Raw genomic sequence first — 12,143 nt, forward strand, 5'->3', positions numbered from 1 at the left:
GACACTTGTCAGCTGGTGGAAACCTAGCTGAGGGCCACACACACTCACACAGAAACACACACTGTGCATCCACCGTGTTATGTCTGTGTGGGTGTACTTACATCCTGACACTGATAGTAAAAGTGTGCAACACACACACACACACACACACACTGCTCACCTTGAGATGTATTTGCCCAGAGCAGATCCAGGAGCATGGTGGAGCATGTGTTACAAGATGACAGACGTCTGGTGGAATGTGAAAATTTTAGGAGGGAAACAGAGGAGGGAGCGGTGGGGAAAAAAAAATCCATTAAACCAGGGGGAGAAGTGACAAAAAGAATGATAGGATAACATGTCATCGGTACTGCTGTGTGTGACAATCGAAGGAATAAAAGAACTCAAAGACCCCAGTACTGCAACTTTAAAAACCAGTTTACACCGTTGACTGTATAGGTTTTTAAAAACCATATGAAAACAAAGGAATTTCTTTTTGAGTTTTTGACAGATACATTTTTTTCAATAAAAATAGCTGTTTTGTAGGAATTGTAGTTCGTTTTTGACAGATACATTTTTTTTCCACTATTCAATAAAAATATCTGTTTTGTAGGAATTGTGTGTTCCAAAAATGTTCTGCAAATTTTAATATATAAATATATATAATATGTTAACTATTTGGGGGTTGATATTAGACCAATCTAGAGGAGGGGGCGCTGTAGAACTTTGGGAACCACACATTGGATTAAAAACAAATGGAATCATAAATAACAGAAAATGATCATTAAACTTTATTTTCATTTATTTTTTAAGTCATTATCAATCATATTTAGGAATATTTAGGAATATTTAAACTATTAATCCAATAGAAAAGGTGAGTCAAAAAGTTTTAGGATAAAACAAAAGAAAATGGGAAGTGGGAAAAACAATAAGAAAATAATATATATATATATTTAATTTTCAAATAAAAGCTAATTCTCTGTATATTCTCCATTTAATTTCTCCTACAATTCTCCATCCTTGTTATAAGATTTTGGGTGATGTCACAACCTGCACTTTTGCCTTGGCAAATCAAATTAACTTTCCATTTTAAGAAAAGAAAATGTTTTTTTTGTTTTTTGCAACACTTTCATGTTGGTTCCAATCCTCCTGATTCCCCATAACAAGATTGTTCATTGTTTGGGGTTTTTTTTTTTTAAAAACCTGATCAAAAAAATGGACCACAACTCATATCCTGACAAGGACATGATAATAAAAGCTGTCAAAGTCATTGGAGACGCCCGAGAGACGGACGTGTCCTCACATGTTTTAGATATCAGAATCTGGAACCTTTAAGATGACATCATCCGTCAAAGGAACAAGTCCAGATAAAAACAGTGTGTTCTTTTTATACACACACTGTCACAGCTGATGTTGTGGTGTTTCACCTCCTGCTGCTTTAACTAACAGTCGCACACATACGTCAGTGTTGGTGTGTGTGTGTGGGTGTGTGTGTGTGTGTGTGTGTGTGTACGCGTTCACTTACGCCTCTTTATTTTTTTATAATCAAAGCTAAATTGCGCTACAATTACCCTGATGACAATAAGCTGTGTGTGAGGAAGAGAAACACACTTAATGATTTTTTTCATGGCGTGTGTTTCATCTGTCATCACTGCTGTGTGAGAGAAGACGGAGACAGCGTCCGTGTCCGTGTCCGTGTCCTGTGCTTTCCCAGTCACGTTAACGTTTGTCAAAGTGATGACAGACTAACGAGAACTGCTGCCAGCGCTCCTTCAACCACCGTAGCTGTTACATGAATTTTAACTACGCTCTGCGTTTCCCATTGGGTCACCCTCAGCTTGACTGGCAGTCCTGTCAAGCATGTCCAAAGTATGGCTCGGGGGCCAAGTGTAGCACGTAAAAAGTTTAATTTAACTAATTACATTTCATATTGATTGTCAACCTTTTTATTTGTTTTTTCCTTTTTTTCCCCAATGTGTTTTTGTCCATTTTTTTTCTTAGCTAAGTTTGTTTTTGCCTGAGTTTTTGTCCATTTTTTTTCTTAGCTAATATTTAATTTTTTTCGTTGTTTTCTTACATTTTCCCCAAGTTTTCCTGGGCTTAAACTTTTATACATTTTATGCTCCATGTGTAAATGTTTTGGCAAGTTCTGGGTTCAATTTGAGCTGAAATATGTTCAATTTTTATTTTGAGAAATGCAAATAGTTGCTTTACTTTTTATTTGTTGTACATTTTTTATATATCTTTTTCAGCAGTGAAAGTGTCAAACTGCAACATAACAGTAGTTACTGGTAGTCTGATGTTTCCAGGGGAACATCTGATACTTGGTATTTTGGTACTTTGTATTTTTAAAACTTAGGTAAGAAGAGGAAGGTAGATTAAACAAATCACTTTTTTTACAGTCATGGAAACTAGATCATGAAAATGATTTGTTTTGTGAGACAGTCCTGACATCCAAAAAAGCATAATTCACTTTACTCTTTTTATCTTGGTTGACCAGGGATCTCAGTGTAAGGCAGTGAAGCCTTCCCACGTCATCATATTCAAAACTATTCCTTTAAAACTCCACTCAATTTTATTAAAAAATCGTGAAGCCTAAAAATCCATATTCTCAGATTTTTTCCCCTCGATGGAACAAATTATAATAATTATAACTGAATTCATTTCACTTGCTGTGCTCCTCCTGCAAGAACTACTGCGCCCACAAGGGGGGCCCATCCCTCGCTTTGGCAACCACTGATATAATGGAATTTAACACGTACAGATTCTGTTGATGTATTTATGAAAATATAGTGTTAGAACAATTTATTTTTCAATAAGTCTTGTATTGACTTGTCATATGTCAGGCAAACAGAGATGTACGTGTTTTATATGTTTTCATATGATTGATAAATCTAAGCTATTTTGACAATAGAATTAACATAATCGATCTTTTGCGCCCTCTAGGACAGAGCTGTAATCTTCAAACCATACATCATAGCAGTGTCTCCAGTGTCTCAGTGTGGATTATTGACTCTGATATTCCCACCTCATTGGCTAAGCTAATACCAACACTCATTGAGATATTGCAGATAGTTCTGACTGTGGTTACACCTCTGTTGATCTGCCCAGGTTTTAATATTCTGTTATGTTTTTTTGTCATTTTAGAGATAGAACGTGGAGGCTGCGGGGATCCAGGAGTCCCTGCGTTTGGTCGCCGCAGCGGGGATCGTTTCCAACATGGGGATGTGTTGACCTTCTTCTGCCAGTCTGCGTTTGAACTGGTGGGAGAACGGACCATAACGTGTCAGCCCAACAACCAGTGGTCGGGGAACAAACCCAGCTGTGTTTGTAAGTCTTTTATTTCTGAATCTTTCCAGCTTTTCCCTCTGATTAAATTGCTGATCAATTTAACGCCTCTGCTCCTCCTCCTCCTCCTCCTCCTCCTCACTTCCCTGCCTTTGTTCCTCCCTCCTTGTAGTTTCCTGTTTCTTCAACTTCACGGCTCCTTCGGGGACCATATTGTCTCCCAACTACCCAGAGGAGTATGGGAACAACCTGAACTGTGTGTGGTTAATTATCTCTGAGCCGGGAAGCCGCATCCATCTTCTCTTCTCCGACTTTGACCTGGAGCCACAGTTCGATTGGTTGGTGGTCAAAGATGAAGGTAAATATATATCTCAATATTTCACTACTACATATTTCGATACCGTAGCTACACAAAGCTCATTAGGGGACGGACCCGACCACAGGGTAATGGATACATTCACTGTTTATTTATTGGACACATATGGACCCGTGCAGAAGTAAAACTCCTGAAGGAAGAGTTCATTCAAACTTGAACATGAACAGATTATGAAAACATAAAAAAATGAGTTTGACAAAGTTTGAGATTAGTTTGACTGTTGTAAAATGTACAGCCCAGAAAACACAGAAAACAGTTTGTGATTGTATCAGACTTCCATCAACTGTCATTGTGTTTAATTGAGTGGCCATAAACCCGTCTCTCTCCACTCAATTTTTTTTTACTTTAGTTAGAGGGTTTTGCACAATTGCAGGGCAATTTACATTGTCAAGGTGGACAAACTAGGATTGAAGTTGCTGCCCTCGTCCCTCGATGATAAACCACAGCTGTCACAGAGCACTCTCAGGTGACCGTGTCTTTGACGGGTCCTATTGGAAATTATAAAGGTTTGGAATCATGGGAAAATTGTAGTGCTGTTAGAGTCTGGCAGATATCGAGATATCTGCTTCACACAATGGCTTAGGTCAATGGGGCTGAACGACAGATAGAAGCAGGAACTGTGGTCCATATGAAAAATATGACTGTGTGAATAAATGGTTAAAAAAAAAAACTCTTGAAAACATTTGGAGCCAACTCTACGATACGATGCCTCCAACATAAATTCTTTATCACAAAATGACACAGACCAGATTTATTTACCAGTAAAAACTGAAAAGCAGAGTCAAAGCGCTCCGTTGAAATAAAGTGTAAATATAAAACATGGATTTAAGAAGTAAACCATACCTTGAGGGAGTTATTTAACGAGATAGAAAGACTCGCTTGTTCATCATTGATCATAACAATCGATTGGCGCTGTCTGATATTTTGTCCCCGTAACACATTTAAGTGTGATTTGATGCATCAACAGTTTTCCCACTGACAGAGTCCATTTAATGACCCACATACTGATTTTCTCCCTGTAACAGCAATACATAGAAACGCTGTGTTGTCTCATTCTGTGGGAGGTCATTTCAACCACAAGGAAAGAAATTATAGGCAACTAAAAGATAAGCTGTTTGACTTCTGGGTCTCATTATTGAATACATCCAGGAAATACACTGTAACCAAAAAAAAGTGTCAAGAAATGTCACAGAAAAGTCGCCAGAATTCCAGAAATGAAGTGTAAAGACCAAAAGGATTTGGATGAGAATCAGGATGAAGCCAAGATAAAGGTCTTGGCACGGTCGCCGTCCCATTTTTCAGTGCAGACTTGGTCCCACAAACCTCTTTGGTGATTTAGAGTTTAACTTTAAACCACTGGACTTGTTTTGACACAAATTTGTTTTATGTGACGTGAAATCTGACCTTAAACTTTGGACCTTACTGGGGTCAAACATTTCTTCAATCACTCGACTTCTTTAGCTCACTGACTCGCCCTTTCTTCTTCTACAGTCACCAATACTTCACTACCGATTCACTCTGAAACCATGTCTAGTTTTAGGTGGAAGCAGAGCCGACATGTGGAAGAAGACACTGAGAAATAGTCAGTGCTGGTTGGCAACTCTAGAACTGGGATACCCTGTAGTCTGACCTGAAACCAAGGCTCAATTAGGATTTGACACAAAGTTTCTTTGTTACTCCCAAACTTGACGTAGATTTCAGTTTCTTGTATTTATTTGTTTGTTTACGATCATCGGCTAAGTTTCAAAAAAACTTGTCTTGAACTGCGTGTCTCTATTTGCACTTAACTTTTCTGTTGGCTTAAAAATCTCACCGTTATTTTATATCACATCTATTTATAGATAGTCTTATATGACCCTGTCAGTGTGACCATCCTGCACCTACACTGTATTAAAGTCTTGAAAACCAGCCAGTGGTACACACACACACAAACAAACAAACAAACAAACAAACAAACAGCTCTGAGTGGTAGATGATGATGTGGCCAGAGCTATATTTGATCCATCTGGGCTGGTGAAAAGAAACATGAAATCCATAAAATATAAAAGTGTCTCTTGAAATGTAAAAACTGGAATAAAATATTGAGTGGTTATCATTCAGTATGGTTTACCGAGCCCCCAAACCTCGGCTACGGAGGCACATGTAGGAAGGCTGTTATGAAAGGCTTTTCTTGGAATCCTCTCTCTTTGATGAGCGCTCACTTCACTCTCATTCAACTACAGGTGTCTCCTCCATCAAAAGAAATGAATAGAAGAAAGCAATGGATATGTGAGAGATGTTTTAGAGTTGCTGATGGACGGAGGCTGGCAATTTGGAATTCAATCCCAGCTGCATTTGAAGTGCACTGAATCCAAACCTTAAAATTCTACCATGAATAACATAAAAAAGAGAAAGAAATCCAGTTTTTTTTTATTATTACATTTGCAAGATTTCAGCTATTTTTAAACATAAAAAATATGTTCTTGACATTTTTCCATAGTAATAATTGCATCAGGAATATAGATTAAAAACACAGACCCTACCTTTATTTACCTTAATGTATGTACAATATAAACCAGTGTTTCCCAAACTTTTTTTCTAGGGACCCATATTTTAAAAGTCACAAACCTTCGTGACCCAATTCACAAATTCGAATATGTAAACTCCTGGGAAACATGATACGAGACGACCCAAAAAAACAAAAACAAACTCTTGTCGACCCACCTGAGGGTTGCGACCCAGGAAACAATGATATAAGCTATGTCATTTTTTTGTTATATTTTTACCTTTGATTTATCTAGATGAATCAAGATTAATCACAATTAATCAATCATGACTAATCATGATCAATCAGAATAGCTACCATGATTAATCGCTTCAAACCTTTCAATCATTTGCAGTGATTCAATCCAAGTTTATGGAGAAACTTTTTCCAGTTCACTTTTCATTCATTTGCAGCCCAAGTTTATGGAGAAACTTTTTCCAGTCTAGATGAATCAAGATTAATCACAATTAATCAATCATGACTAATCATGTCACTTTTCATTCATTTGCAGCCCAAGTTTATGGAGAAACTTTTTCCAGTGTGACGTCTGTCGAAGCTATATATTTTAGTTCCTATTCTTGAAAGTTTACCGACTTCTTTTCTAGATTTGTGTCAAATCGCCGGCGTCCCGGCTCCACCTGTCAATGCAAATCTGCAGCCACTTTGTGATGAATCACATTTTCCTGCCGCAACATCAGTTTGGTGGAGTCCTGGAGGGAAATCAACAGCACTGAGCTCAGCGTTAGCGCTGGCAGCAGGGAGAGGCTGTGCATGCCAATTGGGTTTATCAGCATTGCTTGACATTCATAATCACCAGTCACATCTTAACAAAATTGTAATCACATTCAATCGATACAATATAGTGGTATTTACCAAACCACGGGCTCCCACGTTTGCTCCGCAACCCCTTTTTTTGACATTGTTAGCCACTGCTGCCAACACTGCTGCTGGTGGTTAATCTGTTTATTTCTACCTGCTACAAAAATGCAACCCTGCTGCTTGTTTTCTCCATCAACCATCAACCAACTCCTGTTGTTTCAGAGTCTTGTTATTGCACACGGTATGGCATTTTTTTCCCTCCCTACTGCATAATGTATAATTCATACCTCACTGATATGTGCCTGCTGGGCTCTGTCCTGCGCAGCCCTTTAGGGGGTTTTATGGCTCTTCTTACTGAATGTGTCACTGTGGCTGGATCACTGGGGAGCGGCAGCATCAAGAGCCGAGTGGATTCTGCCAAACAAAAGTGTTTAGCCATTTGTTCCGTTAAATAGCCCTACGCTGTGACACAAATGTCTTGAACAGGAATGACATGAAGCACGGTTACAGCTGCACGGGCCAATTGTGACGCTCTAATGGTTTTTTCCCCACCATTCACCTGGTATACGATGTGTATCAAGGCAGTGCCATAGTGCTGGAATGTACCTTAACAAAGCAGCCAGCCTCGGCCTGGTCATTCATCGCAATCATGTACTCCCAAAGGCATGATGGGTACTTAAAGAGAATCAATGCTCGCTACAATGGTGACAAAACTATCCAGGAATGTGTGATTCAAGGCACATTCAGCTGGTTGTAATGTCACTGACCTGGCCTCTTCAGAGTGTGAGTCACCCTCGGTAAATCATCCACAATATTTATGACCATTTTCACAAGAGCTGGTACTACAGGTAGAGACTTTGAAACTACTTATGGCTGCAGTTTTTGTTTTTTTTTCAAACATCACCATTGTTGTCAACAGACAAACTAATTAACCTAATTATTTTTTCTAACGTAGTCTTGTTGAGATTGATGCTCAGTGTACGTCAGGATTGTCCAGGTTTGATTTTGTTTGGCCGTATTTCAGCATTGTACGGTTCTGGTCGTACTCCAGGCTAAAACTGAAGACACACATTTTAAATACCTTCTAACAAATCATTATGAAAACTAAAACCTGAGCTATAAAACAGACAAAAGTCTGAGGAAGATAAAGACAAAAAAGTTTAAAGCAGAAAAATTAAAAGGAAAAAGGAAATACAATAAAATGGATTTGAAGAGAATTAAAGGAGGCCCATGTGACTGAAGCTGATTTAAAAGAAATGAATAATAAAAACTGAACAGTCAGAAAAGTTAGCAAGGTTAGCTTAATGTATCTTACTGACTAATGCAACTCTTAATAACTTGAAAGTTGATCCAAAGTAACAATAGAAATAACACATTGTTTCTAGTTTTTAACACAGGTGTTGAGCTGCAGGTTGTACCTGTACACCTCCTCCTCCTCCTCCTCATCATCATCATCATCATCATCCTCCTCCTTTTCCCTCATACCCCCCACGATGGCTGTGTCATCTGCAAACGTCTACATGTGACACAGCTAACAGTTAAACCAGCAGTCAGAGGTGTAAAGGGTGAGGAGGAGAGGGGACAGCACCGTCCCCCGCTGCAGACCACAGTGTCAGAGGTGATGTTATTCACCCTGACGTACTGCGCTCTGACAGCGAGGTAACTAGACAGGAGTCCACTTGCATTTGTGTAGGTTTTTTCCCCAAGTGGTTGAAAAGTGGTTGAAACATCCAGGAAAAGGATTCTCACAGCGCCACCTCCCCTGTCCTGATGGAACTTCTTGGTGGTGGTAGTGGAGGAGGATCAGTGCTGACAGGGGGGCAGACTAGAGTGGGGGGGGGGGGGGGGAGTGGGGTTTGGTGCTGGGGTGGTAGGTCACTGAGGGAGAGAACTGTTCTGCCTGAGTTCTGCGTGTTCGGCAGAGAGTTCTATGCTAAGACGAGTGCAGCATCAGAGATACTTTTTTTAATCCTGAAATGTATCGACGCTCCAAGGATCGGACTCCGAGCCCGGACCACCACCGGGGACACTTCACACCCAAACAGCAGACTGTTTTGACTGCTGTTGTCAGGCAGATGTCTCTGCAGTCACACGTCTTAAAAAACTGAAAGACTGAAGAAAAGTTTCTTCCCCAACGGCCACCGTGACCCTGAACCATCACATGAACCAACTGCAGTACTTGGTGTACTGTACTCCATGTCATGTAAGGCTAGTGAATATCACAGGCAGATCTGAGGGCTTGTACTTTTGTGCATTGACGTTTTTTTTTTTGTTTTGTTTTGATTCCTGCACATCTTGCTGCCTGTTGATGTGAAAAACAAATGTCCTTGAGGGGCTGATAACCATGAATACCTTTTACAGACATTTTTATGATTACTCTTGTTTGCTTCTCCTAAATGGATTATCATTCCATTGCAACACAGGCTGTATTTAAAACGTAGCCAGGTGCATTCTGGAATGGATTATTCAATAAAGCCGGAAATGCATATTTTGTTGGACTGGTGTGCAACAGCGAACATCAAACAGCACGTTCTTAAAGGTCTGGAGTTATTATTGAACGAACACGAATTTAATCTGGCCAATCTTTTCCAGCTGTAATCACATTGGATACGTCTCCTGAAAAACTCCTGGGGCGTTGTTTCATCTTCCCTGGGAGTCCTTCACGTTTCAAAGACTCCTCTTAACTTTTTCACCAGGCGGCTGATATTAGTTGGGCATCGTCGAACTTTGTCCCTGAAACGTTTCTTTTTGATTGTGTTTGATTTTTTTTTTTAGGTCTGTCCGAACCGACCACATTTGGCACGTTCTCCGGAAAAGATGTCCCGTCGCAAATCGCTTCCAACGGACACATCATGAGACTGGAGTTCCAGTCGGATCACTCCAACACGGGGAAGGGCTTCAACATCAGCTACACAAGTTTGTACCTTTTTGTTTTTTTCCACCCAAAGTACGTCTGCCAAACCTCAACTATGCTATGATTTCTCCAGCTACACTATATATTTATCTGTAAAATTACAAATGTGCAGCGTGGTGTCGGTCTCCTGTCGGGGAAGGAAAGTGACATCACTGGTTACTGCATTTAGTGCCTGTCACTTGTTTGGCCTGGGCATCGTAAATTGGGAATGACATCTGGGCAGTGGAGCGAAACCATAATTCACTCTGGTAATTTGACTCCATCACTCGACCCTCATGCAAACCATCAGACCTCTAATTGTGTCGGATGGAACGGCCCTCCAGGTCCTCACACTACCAGACCGGCTGTAAGAACACAATGATTTCATGTGACTGACCAAACAATTGCAGTTATTTTACAAAGTTTTTTTGAAGTTTCGGTGTGGTTGTCATAGGATTTTTTTTTTTTTTTTTAGCGTGAGCAGCGACCCGCGGTGTATTTGATTTTTATCCCCTTAATGTTGTGTTGCTCGCTTGGAAGTCTGTGTACTTGTACCTACAGTTGTCTGCAGTGTGTGCTTTGTTTCCATCCATCCATCCATCCATTTTAGTGTTTGTTTCCATCCATCCATCCATTTTCATCCGCTTATCCGTTACCGGGTCACGAGGGCAGCAGTCATGACCGCAGATAAACACCAGGTGTTTGTTTTTTTTGTATTTAGACATGACATCACAGTCTGTTTCTTCAGAAAAACAAGCGTTCACCTGACAGTAAAGAAATCATTCCAAACACTGTATAAGAAATACAGGAATAATAAGCAGCCAATTTTTGAACTCCATTTTGACGAGCCAGGGCTTCTGGATTCGACCGGTCTGTAATTGTACAGACACAGGTGAGAAATATTTGCTGTCTCTGTCACTTGTTCAGTCCAACAGCAGCAGACGTTATTGTCCAAAAGGAGTGAGAGGGGCCTTATCTCTCCACTGACTCTCGGCCTCGCTCGTCCTGCGTAGAGGACGTGCTGTGCATCGCATTCAATCCAAATTCATAAATGTCCTTTGGTTGTGCGGCGTTCAGAGCTGAACATTACTGACTAATAGAATTACCATGCGAAGTGCTGATGTCGTTATCTGTCCTGCCGTCTCCTAATCATCTGTTTTCATGTCTTATTTATGCTTTACCTACAGCGGTTAAGTCCTTTTCCATTGTCAGCTCTAAAACCGACGCCTTTTTGCACTCGGTATATTTATCTGCTCCAAAGTGAACGGGTTCAGCATGACTGACTCTGATTAATTCAAACTGATTATCATGCGGTTTTGCACCATTTCACACGCTGCCTTCCAAATGACCTTGTCTCCGACTTGTTTGAAAGGTGAAATTCAACTGAAAACTCCACTTCATTCCATCTTCTCAACCGTCACTGCATATTAAATAATATATATATCTAATCCAGGCACATGTTGGTACCTTTAATTATTAATACTAGTATTATTATTAGAAGTATTGGTGTTAGTATTTCCCAGCCGTGCCTTTGAATTTTCCGTCCTTAATACTATTTTAATATTTAATAATACGTTTTTTTCCCATGCTGAAAAAGAGAAAATTTAAATAAACAGTTAAAAATGTTACCATCCATTCAAACATTTAGATTTTTTTTTTCAGAATGCAACAGGATTGGTTGATGACATTATTTCTTTATTGGGATTAAAAAAGCCATCAGACCATTTGTGCTGTTTCACCAGTTCCATCTATTAACATTTTAATGCATATATGAATACAAATGGCATTTGCTCTTGGTTCCTCTTTACGTGAATTATTTTGAAAACCAAAATCTTTGAATCTGTGACACTGATGAAGACGTCAGTGAAGGTAGATAATGATCAAAGACAGAATTCTTTTTCGATGAAGATTTGTTTGTTTCTTTTTCCCTTCAGTTTATTGTTTGTGTTTTTAACACCTCATGTGAAATATTGTCAGTTTCTTGCAAAGCTTCAGTAAAAATATATCAGACCTCTGATGAGTTTTGTCTTATGGCAAAACCCTCATCTTCACCAAAAGATGTCATTGGGAATATAGGTTAACTGCTCAGACAACAGGTCAGAATAATTGCTAGACAATAGCAAGACAATAACGATAATTAAAATATATGTACAATATATATATATAAATATATAGTATATGATTATATGTGTATGTGTATATATGTACACACATATTTATATTTTATACATGTATGTATATATCAAAATATATACACACATATATAC

At 39.3% G+C, this 12,143-nt stretch overlaps 1 protein-coding gene across 1 annotated transcript in view; it reads left to right on the forward strand.

Annotated features, from left to right (window-relative positions):
• Positions 1-12,143, forward strand: part of LOC103379122 (CUB and sushi domain-containing protein 1) — a 172,802-nt gene that overhangs the window by 49,004 nt on the left and 111,655 nt on the right. Inside the window, exons 10-12 of the mRNA XM_025055552.1 lie at positions 3,124-3,306; positions 3,437-3,622; positions 9,759-9,899. Coding sequence (XP_024911320.1) covers positions 3,124-3,306; positions 3,437-3,622; positions 9,759-9,899 — 510 coding nt within the window. The remainder of the gene's footprint in view (positions 1-3,123; positions 3,307-3,436; positions 3,623-9,758; positions 9,900-12,143) is intronic.

The sequence above is a fragment of the Cynoglossus semilaevis genome, chromosome 5, assembly GCF_000523025.1.
Source record: "Cynoglossus semilaevis isolate Cse_v1.0 chromosome 5, Cse_v1.0, whole genome shotgun sequence".
Classification (NCBI taxonomy): domain Eukaryota; kingdom Metazoa; phylum Chordata; class Actinopteri; order Pleuronectiformes; family Cynoglossidae; genus Cynoglossus; species Cynoglossus semilaevis.